The following is a 17,198-nucleotide window of genomic DNA, read 5'->3' on the forward strand; positions in this document are numbered from 1 at the left end:
TTGTTGTTGTTTTGCTGAGAGTAAAACTCGTCAAGTCTCCAAATTGGCGGTGGCGTGCTACAAAGCCCTCCTATTTTCCCTACCAATACACCGCGTTTCAACTTTTTCACCGTTGATGATCCTTCTTGCTTTGTTCTTTCAATTACCACACCCTTTTCTTTTCTTTCCATATATATATATATATATATATCTCTCTCTCTCTCTCTAAATTTCTATACACACGCAGACATGGACAGATTGTTAGAAACACTTTAGATTTCTTGAAGGGCCACCAAATTTGTATGATCCAATATATGCACAGAGAGGAGCACAATGGAAAAATCTGAATTTGTATTAACGTGTATTCACATCTGTTTTATTTACACAACCGCAAAAGAATAATATACAGCTGAAAACGAAAGCTTTTAGACATTAGAAAGACAGAACTTGTATACATATAAATATTAGCAGAAAGCTAACCAGACTCTGATTCTTTACATCAAAGAATAAGGTCATCTATCTAAGGGAGAAAAATATGGAGCTTGGGACATTCTTTTCGGAGTTTGACGATTCTCATCCGTCCTTGAGCTTACTGGTGAAGCTATGAGCTCTGACAGTCGAATTCTTTCACTGCTTATTTTGTTCTGTAGAAACAAAATATTAGGATCATAACGTAGTTTTTGTATACATTATACATTCCTGTACAGCCAAACAAACTCAAAGATAAACAAAATGCTTTCCCAGTGCTAAAATTTTATATACCTTATACTTCAAATCCTGCAATTCTCTATCCATCGAAGTAACCCTGTTCTTGATTTGCTCGAGTGCCTCTTCAGCAACGGATGGGTTTATGTGGGTTGATGGTTTTGTTATTCCAGCAGCCTGAAAGTTAGTTCAAAAGAAAATATAAGTCCAGGTTTGGTTTTTTAATTTCTGAGAGTGAATTAAGTAACCACATGGCCTTTTAACATACCTTCAAAACACTAGTACACAGGCCTAACAATTTCTGTGCTAGTTGCAATTTCTCCTCCTCAGTTTCCTGTAGCAGATTCACTTCCATTGTCAGGCATCGAACTATGGGTTGATTTTGCACCTCTCTCTCTCTCTCTCTCTCTCACACACACACACACACACACAAAGACAACACTAACCTCCAGTTTGGCACTCAATCGTTGCTCTTCATCAAAATCAACATAAGGATTCCTCCCACAGGAAGCACGAAAGCGAGCAAGCTCTTCCTTGACACGTGAAAGAATAACTTCTGTCCGCCGGAGCTTAGTGCTTAGTTCTTCATTCTGAACTTTTAGTTTGTGATTTTCTTCCTGATGCATTATAGACAAGACTCATTCAGATTGGCTAGGAATAGAAATGATAAGTAGAGAAAATACAGATGCTGTGCTTAGAAAGACTTCATTAGCAAGAATATCTTAATTGGAAATATCTTGCCTTGATTTTTGCATGATGATGAATCCGCTGCTGGAGGTTTTGCTGACCAGACAGCTTATTTACTTCCCCTTCAAGTTCCATCACCTTCTTTTTATGATTTACGTTCTCCACCTACACAGATCAAAAGTAATAAGCCAGAAATAAAGAAGATAAAAGATTCACTTTATTTAGTGAATAATGTCTCAAAAACAGTATCAACCTTCAGCATTTCATTTTCAGTTTTTAGAAACTGATCTCGCTGCCTAAGTTTTTCCAAAGCAATTTGCACAGCTATGAGTTCAGCCTGTTTTCGGTCAATTTCCTCGAGCCACCTAGAATATGAGGCTTAAAGAAACTTAGGCATATGGAAGATAGAAAAGTTACTAGAAAATTTGGAAGTTTTGAAGTACTATGTGCTCACCCTTGTCTTTCCTGAATGAATTCATTCAGCTGTTTTTTCAGCTTAACTACCTCCTGTTCCTGAATGAAAGAGTTAATTACAACGAAACACAACAAAAGTTATCTATCCGAGTTTTAATATAATTAAAGCTGAATACCTTTTCTTCGGATTCCACACTATGAAGCCGGGCCTTCTCTGTTATTTTCTGCACTTGTTGATTATCCAATAGTGACTAGCATTCACAAAAAGGGAAAATGTGAGATGACCATAGCAGTTCGTTTTTGTTAAAAAAGTAAATCATAATTGTGCATCAGTAATATAATTCTTTGATATTTGTTATATTGTGTACAATAATTTACCACGTAAGTGGTCATATCCAACTTGACTCCCAGTAAGTCCCGAATCACATCATGGGTCATGCTTTCAGCAGCAGCCAATTTGGAATTCAAAGTAAATATCTGCACCACCAAAATGGAAAAACAGGATTAATTTGTGGTAGACGAACATACTTGTAAGAACCAAATAGGACAGTAAAGCCTACCTCTTTCTGTCGACTTAATGCTAAGGATTCAAGCTCTTCAATGCGGACCCTTGAGGTTGTAAGTTCTTCATCCTTCTCAGATTTTATCTGTTGTGCCAAGCCCAAGCCAATGCATTTAAATGGGGAACCAGAGCCTCTAGACTTTGTGGCATTTTTCTCTGACTTGTTTGATGAACTTGTGGCATGAGTGGAATGGCCTTCAGGTCTGACTTGTTCAGCCATGGATTCCAATGCCTTAAACTGTTTGCAGATTTTGTAGTTACATAATTGAAGTACTAAAAAATATGTTTTTAAAAAGTTCATCAAGACAATGAGATTCAATCTTTCCCCATACCTTCTGCTTGTACTCACAAGCCTGTGCTTCTGCATGCAAATTCAGCTCAGAGATATGTGCTTTAAATTGGGCAATCTGTCAGGTAAAAACAAAACCATGATATTGCAAAACTATAATTACAATAGATATGATTGAGTCTGCATTCCACAGGCATATCAGAAAACTATGGTTCAACATTGCAAGCTCAGATTAGAGTTAGAATTTATTGTAGTACAGGTGCTACAAGAACTTCACCTCTGCATCCTTCTCAGCTATATCCTTCTCAAGTATTTGTATGTTCTGTAGGGCTTCTTGAAGGCTTTTCTCTTTCTCATCTAAATATCTATTTTCAAAAGAAAATTAAAATTCATTATTTAATGTCCATTTATCAAAACAGTTGTGTTTGTGCACTTGAAACAAATTGATGGGAGGATGTGCTCTAACCTCTTCATGTCAGCATTAGCATTTTCAACATTCTGCATCTGATGTTTCACAGCATGAAGCTCCAATTCAAGCTCTTCTCCATGCAGCCGTTGTCGTTCAGCTTCTCCCTTAACAATATCAACCTAGGCAGGAGTCCATAGGTCGCGGTGATGATATGATAGATAATATACAGAACTAGAACAAGATTCATGTGACTTAATCGCAATCAAAGACATACCTTGTTTTCCAGCACATCTACAGTACGTTCAAGCTCCTCAACAGACCTCTCTAAGAGCTTCACCTCTGCCTCTTTGTCGTCGGCATAGTTCTTTCTTAATTCAGCTATCTGAAAATTAGTACAGCAAACTAGAATCAGTATATGTAAATTTGAAGAAAAAGTAGTAAACTGTTTGTGCTGAACAAGCATGTACCTCTTGAGCTTCATTTGCAATTGCTTCAATTTCATCCGCTCGTGCTTGTTCTCTTTCGAGCTTTTCCTTCAACTTAAGCATCTCAATGTGAAGAAGATCCTTTTCACTAGCAAGTTCATGCATATTGCTCCTCAAGGATTCATTCGAGTTATTCATTTGGTCAAGAGCATTACTCATTTCCAGGAGTTCCATTTTCAAGCTCTCAGTTATCTTCTGTCTCTCTGTCAACTCCTTCTCGACAGAATACTTTGCTTCCAAAGCATCTTCCATATGAGCTCTCAGCTCCAGGTTTTCACTGGACAGCAATTTTACAGACTCGCGCTCTTCCAATATACCCAACTCAAGAGTGGAGATTACATCTGTTTTCTCCTGCAGTTGAGTTTCAAGCATTTGGCTGTTAGCAATGGCCTGACCAAGCTCGCATGATTTTGCTGAAAGCTCATCCTCTAAAGCCTCCAAAGAAGCCTCAATTTCATCTTGTTGATCCTTATTCTTAGATGCAGATTCCTGCAACATGCTCAGATCAAATAACAATCCTTTAAGAACGCCATCCTTCCTTAGTAATTCAGCCTGAAGAGACAAATTTTCAGATACCAGCTCCTTAGCATGGCTCTCTAAGCAATCGACCTGCTCTATGAACTCAGATATTCTCTCTCCAGTTTCACATATTTCTTGAAACATTTTGTCCACAATGATGAAACCTTCGCCCTTTAAAATATTACGTAATATGTTACTCACTGAATCCACAGTTTCCACTGAATCAATGCACTTCTTACTGTTCACATTTGACATGGTGAGGAATTCATCCTTGCTTTTCTTGTGAGACAAAATTTCTTCCCTGAAGCGAACATTCTCTTCCTTCAGTGTATTAGTTTTGCTAAGACAGATCTGTAACTCCTGGCTTTTTGAGCACAGTTCTTCCAGAACGGCAGACTCTGATTGTTTGAGTTCATACAATTCAGCACTTTTCACCCTTAGATTAGTCTCCAGATTAGTAATATGAATCTCCAACGAGATAATTTCATCTTGCAACCTGCAGTTTTCTTTATCAAAGACATTTATACGGTTTAATGAAGATGCAAATTCAGAATTCTTCTCTGCCAAATTTTTTAGGGTCGTGCTGTTTTCTGTATTTAACTTCCCTATCTCAGTTTTAAGTGACTCATTTTCCATCTCCAAGTGACTCAATCTGCTCAGCTCGGCATCTTTCTTCTCTACAGCATCTTGAAGTCCAAATGATGAGGTTTGCAACATGCAAATATCATTCTGCAACCTTTGGTTGTCCTGATCAAGGACAGAAATCTGTCGGGCAGAAAGTTCTAAGTTCATTTCCTTCATTTTTAAATCTTCTCGTAGTTTTTGGTATTCAGCATCTAGTGCCTGAACGTGGCTCGACAGCTTCACCTCTGTTTGCTTAACTTCACCAAGTTCACCTTTCAAGGCATCATTTGAAAGAGCAACGTCCTTTAGCAACTGAATATCTTTTTCAAGAGCCTTGTTCACTTCATTTATTTGTGTGATCCTTAAAGTTCTTTGGTTCAGCTGTGACAACAAATCCTGCCTCTCCTTTTGGGCTTCCTTTTGCAGATGAGCAAACTCAACTTCTTCATCGAGTAAGGACTGTTCTTTCAATAGTGCATCAACCTTTGAAAGAATTAATTCTTTCTTCAAATCTTCAAGCATCACACAACAAGTGATATGCTCTCTCTCCATATCAACTTTGTGCATAGCCATCTCTTCTAATTCTGATGTCAAGATAAGTGACTCAAAGTCTTTCACACACCAATCTATCATGAAACACTCCGCTTGAGATTCAAGTGCCTCCTCTTTATCTTTCAGAAATTTCTCTTGATCCAGAAGGGATGTACCAAAATTTGAGTTGCTCAAATCGAACTCTTTCATTAGAATAGCAAGCTGAGATCCCATATAATTAGACCTTTGCAGCATTAACTCCTCTTGAAACTTAAGTTCTGATATCTGTTCCTCGAAAGTGTTGAGCTTCATATTAAGCTTCCCTGCTTCCTCTTCTCTCCTTGTGATGTGATCAAAACTGTTCTTAATGTCGGTCAGTAATTTCCCCTTTAGAATCTGACACATCTCGAGCTCTCTTTTTGACCTAATGTTGTGTTGCCTCAGATCAGCTATACAAGAACTTGATTCACAAAGTCCACGTTGAAGCAGACCGTTCTCTGCATTCAGCCCAGTCACTGTTTCCAGCAAAAGTCCCATGTGACAGAGGTGTAGAACTGAAACTGCACAATCCTTCACAATTATCTCAGACCAGATGTCCTCAAGTGATGAACGAACCAACTTTGAGGAGTCTGAAAGCAGAGACTTCACACTGCGGAAATCAGAGGCTAAAAGCATGAAATTTTCGTTGTAATTAGCCTGGACCTCTGCAAGCATGCCCTCCAGCTCTACAACCAGAGCCTTTGTTTCCTTTATATCTGAGGCAAGCAACTCTTCAACTTCTGCAAATTGTTGATTGCTCAGATGATTGATGGACTGCAAGCTTTGAACCTCATTTAGTAACATATCCCTGTCACTCGTTACTGAGGCTTCCATTTTCTTCAGCCTTCTTATTTCAAGCTTCATTGTTTCATTTGATATCATCAGTTCATTGATCATAATATCTGCTTCCTTTATGATATCCTGAGCCTCTTCGAACTTAGGAAGAATGCAAGAGACCTCAGCAGTTTTCTGATCTGCAACTAACTTTGCATCATCAAATTCTATTTCCATTAGCTGCGAGGGAAAAAAACCAAAGAAGTTGATAAAGAGTTGTTCAATGCCAAGATATACGCACAAGTGAGTTAGAAATAAATTTACAATTACGTACAACACAGGGAAACATAAGAGGATTTATAAAAAAAAGAAAACATAAGAGGATGGAAAAGGACAATGGATTCAGGTATGAGCAGATATTATCATTATCTCAGAAGGTTGCTTTTGGTTTTTCTGGGTACACACAGATAAGCGGAAGTCTTGTCAGACAGTAGGGTGTAGCTCAACCAAGAAACAAAAATGAATTGAATTTGAAAATACAATGGTTTACCTCTTTTGTTTGGCACCAGTGAGAGCCAGCTTCCTGCAAAATCTGTTGAAATGCTTCCAGTCTATGATTGTGAGCTTCCAACTTCACTTTCGATTGCCTTTCTAAGTTATTCATGGTTGATTGCAGATTAAGGACCTGAGTTATGAGATATTTCATGCTTTCCCGACTCTGTTGCTCGGACTTGCACATCGCTTTGTTCTCTTCACGTAGTTTGTCCATCTCAGCCTGTACCTCTTTTAAGCTATCAAGGGCAGCTTCTATTTCCTTTTTCAGAAGAATAATGGTAACATCTCTACCACTCACTTCCTTGGAAGGTCTGTCAGACTTCAAATTTTCCCAAGTGCATATATTAGCGCTAATACTCTTCCTGGCTTCAAGAGAACACTCAGATAAATCATCTCTTCGGTCTTCAACAAACTGTTTGTTTCCATTCTGGTCTATAATTGTTCCCGTAGCTATCTGCAACAATATTTAGGCATAGCAATTACAAAACAGAACACTCTTCAAAGAATTCCTCTACAACATAGACGTGAACCTCAAGATCAAGCTATCAGGAAGCGAAACATTAACTTACCCATCCACCTCCTTCTCCTTTGGAAGTCTTACAAGATACTTGTGAATTCTTCATTTCAGAACTTGTATGATGCTCCGCATGTGTGTTCATGCATGACCTGAGTGTGGATACACCAGTTTTTAGCTCAGCTAGTTTCTCCTTTGTCATCAAAATGTTTTTCTCTTCAACATCTTCAAGCTTCTGTTCTATAGTGCAAGCACGTTGCCGCTCCTCAGAAAGCTCCTGCCTTAGATTGGTGCAGGTTCTCTCCCACTCTTCAACTTCCCCACTTAGAGACTGAATTTTTTTCTCTCCTTCTGCTATCACAGTTGCCTGATCATTGAGAATGGCAACCTTCATCGAGATCAAGTTTTCTGATTCACTAAGCTGAATATTCTTATGCTTTAAAGCGTCTTCATAATCAAGTTTCATCTCTTCTAACCTGTTCACAACAACGAAAGCACCTGTTGCACAAACTGATGTTTTTCTTATCTGATCTTCAAGCAGCTTTACTCTATTCTCCAGCTTTTCCACTTTAGATGTCTTTGCATTCAACTGCGTTGTAATCATGACCATTTCTGTCTCCTTTTCACGACATTCCTGCTCATGTGCTTCAGTAATAACTAGTGCCGCTCCTCTCAAAGACTTCAGCATGCACTCCACATCACTTTTCTTGTTGTTCGCATCCTCTAAACACTTCCTCAATTCTTCAATCAAAAATTCCTTTTCACAGATGGTTTGTACAATTCTTCCAACTTGTTGCGAAATCCAAATCCTTTTCTGCGGAAAGGAATGGGATATAAGGTCAAGTTGATCAGAGGCACCATCTAGTACCTCACACCCATCAGAAAGAACTTCTTCAATCTCACTGGACAATAATGCCCATTCTTCTGATAATGTTCTTGCTTCCCCATCTTTCTCCTCAAGCTCTTTACCTAACCTTTCATTATCTTTGTTCAACATGTACAACTTTTCTCGCACATCCTTCAGTTCAGCTTCCAGAATCATTACATTTTTGTTCATCTCCAATTCTTTCAAATGGCTATCATGAATTTGCTGCTGAAGCATGCCAAGTTCTTCCTGCATACAGACAATCACCTCAGCAGTTTCAGCCTCAGCCTGCCTGCAGACTTCATCCATTTCTTCTTCATTTGAGACTTGAAATGCACGATCACTTTGGTACCACGTATTCAGTCTCTTTGCTTTTTCAAGGGAATCTTGCATCCTTTTCAAATTTCCCTGTAATGGCGAGTCATGATTGTTTGAGCAGTTCAAAGGTGATAAGTCTCTAAACTCCTTAAAATTACGTTGTTCCTTCAGAGCCCTCAATTCAAGCTCCTGTTCACTCAAAAGCTGCACATAATGATTGTTACTATTCCTCATATCCTCAAGCTCATTGATTGATAGAATTTGCTGAGACTCGAGAGCTTCAATAATAGACTTAGCCTCTTGCAATTTGCTGTTTGCATCATCATGTTGTTTGCTTATCAGAAAAAGTTCTTCATTTGCCAGCTGAAGATCTCTATTTAAGAAAAACACCCTTTCCTCTTGAGTAGTCCTCTCTTCTTTAAGAATGATATTCAGTATATCCAATTCTAGCTGTAAATTCAAAATCTCTTCCGCATGTTTTCTTAGAGGGTCATCCTTCCGTTCTATCTCCTCAATTTGAACCGCATTGTGCACCTGAATTCAAAAGGTAGATTTAGTGAATCCTGAAAGTAATATCTACTGCTTCCCTGTAAACCTTGTACATAAAATACAAGAATCTAAAGCATGCCTATGCACACAACAGAAGATGCAAAGCAACACACACGTGTCACATAAGCCTGAATAGACAATCTACAGTGGTGGCCATAAAGAATTGTAAAACTAGGCCACAGGATTCATTACACTAAGGCTCTATTGGATTCTACCATAAAACAATTTACTGGCGGCCATAAAACAAATTCTCATTTTAAAGACAGAAATACCTCCAAAGCTACACCACCATGTTGATCAAGGGGCTTGAGATTGTTCAGCATTGTGCGCAGATCATCAATTTCCCTGCAACATATGGGAAAGAACAAAACCACATGAGTATATTACTTTAAGAATAAGAATTCCAATATAAAGGCAGAAACTAAGTGTACCAATGACCCCATGTATTGATAAAACAGGAGGACAAAATTTTCTAACCTGCTGAGTTTTGCATTATCCTCCATACAATTATTTAAGTTCCGCCTGCATTCCTCTAACTCATGGAGAGTATTCTTTAACTGAAACCATGAAACCAAATATGTTAATATGAGTAAAATAATGAAGCGGCTATATAGAGACATGAGTAAGTTCTACCTCTGAATTGAGGGAATCATTCTCTTTGTTCGTGCACATGGTTTCCTGTTTCAATAAAAGACATATAATTAGCGAAAAAAGATAACACACAAACATAAGTATATTAATTATAGCTAGCCCTGGATTTGGCTCCCGGGGAAGCTTGAGGTAAGGAAAATGCTTGAGGAAGCCACAAACAGAAATCCACTCCCATTTTCCTTTCATTGACATCATATATTCCGAAATGAATGAAACTTAAAATATAAAGAATTACCAAATAGAATTATAGTAACCAACCTGAGGTTTCATACTAAAATTTGGAATGCTAGGGTTCTTAGAGTGTCCATCAAGAAATTGAAGCAACTGAAAACAAAAATTGTATTTAATTTGTTATACCAGCCGTAAACAACAGCTAAAATGGGGATTAAAAAAACATATTTTTGTTATTTCTTTAAGTACCTGATCTCGCAGTTTAGATACCTCATCTAAGAGTATCTCTCTCTCCCCTTCTTCATAAAAATCTTGAAACCTGTGAATGCCACAGTGAAGAGATTAGTTTAATGGATAGGAGAGTTCTTAAATTGATTGATTTTGAAAAAAAACTACCTTCTAAGTTGGTCCAAAAGCCTTATATTCTCCAATGCAAAGCGAGTTACTTCGGGATTCTTATCAAGTTTTGCTTGAAGTAGCAGAATCTGTTCAGAGAGTGTTTTGTTCTCCTCCAGTAAGTAAGTCTCCACAGGAATAGAACCACTAATAAGTGACTCCATTTTCTGAATTTTGTCTTCCCGAAACCGAAGCATCATTTTAGTGCACCTGGTGTCTTCCTCTCTTTGATGAACCTGAGAGTAATGAATGCTAAGGAGTTAAGCCACAATCTCCAAATGGAAAAATAATAAAGAAAGAATGCACAAAGACCCCTAAAAATACCAAACGGTTCAACTGCTCTTTTTCAGCTTCAAGTTGCTTGATGGTAGTTTCTGCCATCTGCTCCCTTCTCAAGGCACCCGCAAGTGTTGTCTCCAAAGATTTTAACTGATTCACCGTAATATTCAGCCAATGCAATGATTCCAAAAACAAAATCTAGTGACATGGTTCATGGTAAACCCAAGAATAGTACAGCAGTCCCACAACTAAAAATAGAAAGGTGTAATCTAACAGTGATTAAGTGTTTTTCTTATGTTGCTTGGGATGCTTTTATATGAGACATTCCTAATATATGTGCACCCTGTAATGTCATTAACATGAACAACCAGCTATTTGGCATGTTTAGCATGATGCTAAAGAAGAAACAGTCATAGACATGTCACACACACATAGATTTATTCACTTGTTTAGGTATTTAGTTGATCAGTTTCTAGACAACATAGAAGCTAGCAAAGCAACCATACCTGTTTGGTGGAAAGTCTCACAGTTCCTTTTGATCCATTTTCCAGAAAATCATCATCACACTCAAGGTCCATTTCACATACATTTCCATTACAATCAATTTTTCGTACTTGTGTGTCTTCAATATTGGTCGAACCAAACGATAAAGATCGGGAGACATTGTGACGCTTAAGAATGAAAAGCTCCTCCTATTCCAGAAAGCACACCATTTGAACTATTAATTATTTGATATATGAGAACATAAAAGAACAAAGATAATCAGTACTACCTTTAAAAGCCGTATTTGGTGTTGTAGGGCAATGACATCGCCTGTAGCATCTTCATTCACCACAGCCTGCGCAATGACAAAGAAAGAAATATATTGGTCAATGAATTGACTGATGCTTAATAATTTAAAAAACACTAGTTACAGTATGAAGCTTACATTGTTTTGAATAAGCTTTGCTCGCTGAGCAAACTTAAGGGTATTCAGTGTTTCAGCTTGACAACTGTAACCAATAGACCAAATATTAGTAAAATTTACAAAAAAAAGGTTCATCAAAGTTTTGTCACGAAGTGTATAAATTCAAATGATTTTAGAATAAAATAGAAGAGAAAACAAACCAGATAGAAGGGCTGACATTTGCAATGATCATTGTTTTGGAGTTTCCACCGAGTGAGTCCTGCATTTATGTGGTACCAAGAGTAACATTCTGTCTAAGAAATTTACAGTTGATTAAGGAAGAGAAGATGGAATTACAAATAACCTGTAGAAGGAAGGTTAGCCTAGAGTCTCTATACGGTACATGTTTCAGCTTCCCATGTGCCATATCCACTAGAACCATTATAACATGACTGCAAATGAAATAACACCCATTAACATTACGAAGGGCTAGAACAAGAAACACATGAATACGCATGGGAGAACCAAGATAGGAATTAAAAAAACTTACCCCAGTGCGGATAGTGATTTATTAATATTAGCAGCTTCCTTTAACCGTTCACCCTCAGCACCAGAATCTTTCTGCCTAAAAAAAACAATTGGGTCAGGAGTTGTTGACATGCAAATATATATATAATTATATATACAACAAGCTTGGGTCTGACAACATACCTTTCTGAACCAGCCAGATCAACTAGGTTCAGTCTAGCAAAACGTAGATTAGCTGTGGAATCTTTTTCCCATCTACTCTCAATTACACAAGTAAAGACACTGTGTGAACGACTGCTTTCTCTATTCATGTTTGTTGCAGCAACTTTCCTATTTGAAGAACCCTATGTGCAACAAATTACAGTTTAATTCAGTCACATGCCTGCATGTGTGCATTATGCAGATAGAAAATCGTGTGCCTACAACTGAGAAGGATTATGATGTGGAAACCTGGATTAGTAGCCTCAGGATATCGCTCACGGTACAAACTTCAAATTCAGAGAGATTTTCTACGTAAACACCCTTCTTAACATCCTCCCGCAGCTTAAAACAAAAGGTAAATGATAACATAATGAGAAATACTTCAAGATAATCAAACGTCATGCATTTGTAAAAGAATCCACTTACAAGTAAATTGGTAGATGATGGATCAAGGAGATCCGTAATTTGTTCATTGTAAATCTCTAAGAAAGAGCACTTGCAATTGTATTTTAATTTCTCATCCCTCCGGATTTCCTCTTCCTGAATATACAAAGATGAAGTAAAAATCATATAGTAAAAAACTTCTATGTACTCAAGTATAATCAAAGAGATAAAGTACAAAAAAGTTTTAAAGAAAACTTACAGCTTGAATCCTTGCAAATAAAAATTCGAAAATGCGGGGCGTCATTCCACGGTGTGGACTGGGCTTGGTTTCTAAGTCTTCAATCTCCCCAAGCATTGTATATGTCTTTCCACTTCCTGTCTGCAAGACCAAATCCCAAACATTATAAACACGTTGAAATAATACAAAACTACCATATGCTTAAACTGTTTCAATTAAATAAATACAATCTTTCAGTTATGAGAAGTATACAACATGCTATTGCATACACATCCATTTTATCTACGCCTTCATGGTTGGCAATTTCTGCCATATGATGCATGCTATTTTGACCATGTGAAGCAATAATAGGAATGACATACTAGACAGAATAAATGTATAGAGAAATTGGATTGTACAAATAGGACTAGGTAGGCATCAAAGATATCTCTGCCTCCATCTAGTAGCATGACATAAAATTCAAGGCGCTAGATGAGAAATTTAAGCCATCTTACTTTCCCTAATACAATATTTTGCATAGCTCTGCTAGGTAATAGTAAGTCGAGTTTAACCAGTGCTCATGTAAATTGATGATAAGAATGAGGACCAAATGCAGCAGAGCATAAGTGTGACTTTCATGGTTGCATTAACCTCACATTACTAAAGGTTCACTCTGTTCCTGGTTAAACAGTACCCAACTCAATGAGATTACCTGACCGTAGGCAAACATACAACTATTATACCCTGACAAGCAATTCTCTACCATCGGGAGACCAGCCATCCTGAAAAGCATTTCCTGCAAAACTCACAAATTTAAAAACCACATGTAACTAGCACAAATGAGTAGAAGCTTAAGAAAAAAAAATAGTATATCAGAATATAATCTTGTCCCGAATCACACCTGATCAACTGTTTCACAGGCTACATGATCAAATGTGAACCGACTTTCTGGTTGCCCAATCCAAGAAATTGTCTGAGCACTTTCTTGCTTCAAACACCTACTGTAACCATGCATACTCCGCTCCATGCTATTGAGAGGACGGACACGAATAAGAACCTAAATCAAATTTACAATCCCATTAGCATAACTTGCAATATACTACAGAAAGTTTGCAAATTTTGTTGGCCCAATCCATTTCCTTCAATCATAAAAATAGAAAAATAGAATGAACATAAAAACTCTAGAAACCATTAAACGAAAAATCCACTATTGCTCATTTGTAACATATTTTTACTTTTACTTGAATACAAAATAAGCTCAATCGTGAAACAATAAATGTATGTCCAAATTGGATTACAAACTGAGCTTTTTACCTGTACATTGTGATCCATCCAGAAAGAGGGATCTTCCTTGAGATCAAAGTGAGGCACTTCCACTATATTAACCACCGTAGATGGACCACAAGAAATGGGAATCCCTTTATACATTGCCGCATAGTTCCCTCCTCGAGGACCAACACTTCCATCAACTTTATTCCGAAAACCCGAATTCGGAGGCTTTGAAACACTCTTGGTCGGTGTTGTCTGCGTTGAATTACTCTCCGAATAACTCGAAACAGCCCTCCCAGCTGTCCTCATTACCCGAGGAGTCACATTTGCCAAACCCCCATTTCCAGTACCACCACCTCCTCTGCTCACTTGGGTCGAACAATTAGCCCCATCTTCATGCGAATCACTGGTGGTCATACAACTGGGTTCAGTCTTCTGGGCCCAGCCAAATCGTTTCCGGGTAGAAAACCCAGGTCCGTGCTTGTCGGGGGTCCGAAGAGGCAACGTGGGATCAGAAGTTTTAGCCTTGGAAGCCTTAGTTGGTGTCTTTTCAACCCTGCTCCGAATACCCACTTCTTGTTCTGGCTTGGGAAGCTGACCGAGCTCTTGAATCGGGTTAAATGGAGCTCTAGACGACTCGGAGCTGATTCGGTTCGCCGATAAGTCCTTTGGGTTCATCGGCGGCACGTTCTCGGGCTCTTCTTTCTTTTGGGAATTTGAGCGGAGGAATTTGAAATCCCTCAACATCCTGATGTGCAGAAATTCAAGAAAGACAAGGAAATGGGAATATCAGAGAAACATATTTACATATTTTTGGATTTATTAGTGAAAATTATGTAAATACGTACCTGAAAGAAGAATTGAAAAACAAAATATGAAGCTGTCGAATTGCTATTATTGATTTTGCTGACGAATCTCTGGAAGTGGGTCTTGACTCAATAGCTCATCTCTTCCTTTTTGTGTTGCTGGTTTTGAGCTCGAGCATCTCTCTCTCTCTCTCTCTCTCTCTCTCTCTCTCTCTCTCTCACTGTGGAAGTTCAAAGTTGTTCGGGGTTTTGAACAGAGCTCTGAAAGCTAAAAGGTTAAAGGACTTGAAGGGACGGTTGAGATGTAATCTTAAATTTGAAATTGCGCATCCCGCAAATGAAGTCGCGGTTTTGGGATTTGAATTACGAGGGCTTTTTGGTCAAAAAAGGAAATATGAGGGGTATATTAATTATGACTGTAAATTCAAATTTCAACGGCTACATGCCACATGCCCTATAACTATGAGATTCGAATTCAAACAGCCCTGGTGTTATTTTGTTCTGCTTTTTATATTTCTCACCATTCAAACTAATGTCATTTCCAATCATGGGACTAAATATAGTCTAAGGTTAAAAATTTAGCTCTTCAAAATATTAATTGTTTAAAGAATAATATAGGGCTAAATTTTTTCATCTCCAATCATGCAGGGCTATATTTTAAGGTCTTTCATATTTTATTATTTTGAGAAAAACTATGGTATAACACATACATTCCACAACTATGTATTATTTAATTTAATTAAACTACTATTTAGAGAAAATATTTCATGACCAATAATTTTTTATAATTTTTTTAAACAACACTTAAAACATTTGAAAAGGTGACTACATGTTTTTTTTAAAGGATGGGTTTCAATGGTTTGACATCCAATGGTCATGACCAATAATTTTTTATAATTTTTTTACAAATTGAAAACATTTAAAAAGGCTTTTAAATATATATATATATATATATATATATATGACATCATCAATGAAAAGTACATGCATGGAGCCACAAAAAATTTGGCTAGGGTAGGCCAAAGTTAAACTAAATGTGGCTAGTTAGAGCTAAAGTAAATGTGGCCCTCCAAATATATTAAAATTTTGTTTAGCACATGGCTGGATATGAGTTTTGCATTATTTTAGGGTTATATTTGGGATATAGCCCATGGTTCAAGATGACCTAAAACTATGAAAAATATAAGGCAATCAAACTCTTGATTTCCTGATATTTCTCTTTATAATTTCAGAGGATTTTTAAGTTCAAATCTCCTTTCACGTTAATATATTAAGGGCTCGTTTGGGAAGTAATTTTAGATATGCCAAAATCATTTTTGGAGAGAAGCATTAGTGATTTTACGTGATTCTTGAGAGAATATGTGTTTCCCCATAAAATCATTTAAAACCACCTAGGCTTGTTTATGATTGCTTCTCTAGAAAGCATTTATGCTCATAAGCGCTTCTAGCAAAAATGCTTTTATTGTAAAGATGTTGAAATTTTCATAAGAAATCCAAGTGCTTCTTGGAAAGCACTTGGGAGTGTTTCTGGGAAAGCACTTGGCAATGCTTCTTGGAAAAGCACATGCTAGAAAGCGCTTCTATAAGCCAGATGCGCATTTGGTTGTCATAAAACACTTTTAGCCCTTTCAGAAGCATGACCAAACAAACCTATACAATGATTATATGGAGAAGTGATTCTCAGTAAAAGTGATTCTCATGTGCACAAATTCAAACTCTTTGGTCTATCTAGAATGTTGAAAAATCATAATTGACTAAATAAAACTAAAACAAAAATATGAATAATCCTTGAAAGAAAGCCTAAAATAATTATGATGCTTATATTAGGGCCCAACTTTAGGAGGGCCCCAAAATTTTGTTTCACCATATATATTATTTATTATTATGTCATATATTTGTTTTAATTTAGGGTTAGTTTTGTATTGTTGTGATGTAAAAATAATTATTATCAAATTTACTATGAGAGAAATCAAATGTGAAAAAAAAAAAAAAAACAGTTTGCGGTTTGGTAAAGTTTTTGTTTGAAGTGTTGTTGGTACAATAATAATAGGGTAACTTTTTGTGAGTGTCTAGTAACTTTTTGTGTAAAAGTATTGTGAACTGTATATAATAACTAAAAATGATATCATACTGAAATGACATTTATATTCAAGTATTTGGTAAAAAAGAAAAGCATTTTCATTTTCATTTGCTAGTTCTCCTAAAAAATCAGTAATTAAAATCCATTGGTTGACCAACGCATGTCTCTGACCAACGCACTCTCAGATTCATGAGCCTCACCAATTATAACCTTTATCTGCATACATGAACATATTTCTAGTAAACATTACAAATCCTGCTTTAACATGCCAATCATTCAAATTCGAATACATCACACAAAATTGGAACTAGAAAATGTGGACAAAAATCTAGCAAGATCAACTAAACACTAGACTTGGTTAAAGAAATTTATAATCATGATCACAAACCATGCCTGTCATCCCAACCATCCATATTTGAATACATTACAAATAACAGCATGGACAGGCAATTGGAACCATCTATACTGTTCATTCAAAACAAACATATATATATATATATGTATGTATATAT

The 17,198-nt window shown here is 37.0% G+C and overlaps 1 protein-coding gene across 3 annotated transcripts; it reads right to left on the bottom strand.

Moving 5' to 3' along the window:
* Positions 1-313: 313 nt before the first annotated feature.
* On the bottom strand, positions 314-14,849 carry POK2 (phragmoplast orienting kinesin 2). 3 transcript variants are annotated; one of them, XM_089054213.1, is made up of 38 exons: positions 14,649-14,849; positions 13,846-14,548; positions 13,433-13,588; positions 13,244-13,327; positions 12,574-12,693; positions 12,357-12,470; positions 12,180-12,272; positions 11,913-12,073; positions 11,752-11,826; positions 11,566-11,653; positions 11,423-11,481; positions 11,244-11,307; positions 11,088-11,153; positions 10,822-11,007; positions 10,361-10,465; positions 10,037-10,272; positions 9,890-9,959; positions 9,728-9,793; positions 9,452-9,496; positions 9,296-9,375; positions 9,091-9,163; positions 7,142-8,803; positions 6,568-7,026; positions 3,513-6,257; positions 3,320-3,427; positions 3,103-3,224; positions 2,914-3,001; positions 2,680-2,754; positions 2,346-2,585; positions 2,164-2,262; positions 1,962-2,036; positions 1,826-1,878; positions 1,625-1,736; positions 1,426-1,536; positions 1,131-1,301; positions 953-1,018; positions 742-861; positions 314-623 (listed from the first exon to the last, which is right to left on the bottom strand). In XM_089054213.1, exons 2-38 carry the CDS (start codon positions 14,545-14,547, stop codon positions 492-494), a joined length of 9,081 nt encoding a protein of 3,026 aa, XP_088910339.1. In that variant the 5' UTR covers position 14,548; positions 14,649-14,849; the 3' UTR covers positions 314-491. The 3 variants fall into 3 exon arrangements, with proteins under 3 accessions (XP_088910339.1, XP_088910338.1, XP_088910340.1); XM_089054212.1 differs by having other exon boundaries at positions 1,826-1,884; XM_089054214.1 differs by lacking the exons at positions 314-623; positions 742-861; positions 953-1,018; ... (5 more) ...; positions 2,164-2,262; positions 2,346-2,585 and having other exon boundaries at positions 2,685-2,816.
* Between the last annotated feature and the right edge of the window lie 2,349 nt (positions 14,850-17,198).

Source organism: Prunus mume, linkage group LG6, assembly GCF_029339155.1.
Source record: "Prunus mume cultivar Tortuosa linkage group LG6, ASM2933915v1, whole genome shotgun sequence".
NCBI classification, from domain to species: domain Eukaryota; kingdom Viridiplantae; phylum Streptophyta; class Magnoliopsida; order Rosales; family Rosaceae; genus Prunus; species Prunus mume.

Coding starts and splice junctions, on each gene's coding strand:
- POK2 (XM_089054212.1), bottom strand. CDS start 14,547: ATGTTGAGGGATTTCAAATTCCTCCGCTCAAATTCCCAAAAGAAAGAA. Junction 13,589..13,845: donor GGATGGATCACAATGTACAG/GTAAAAAGCTCA, acceptor AATTTGATTTAG/GTTCTTATTCGTGTCCGTCC. Junction 624..741: donor TGCAGGATTTGAAGTATAAG/GTATATAAAATT, acceptor TTGTTTCTACAG/AACAAAATAAGCAGTGAAAG.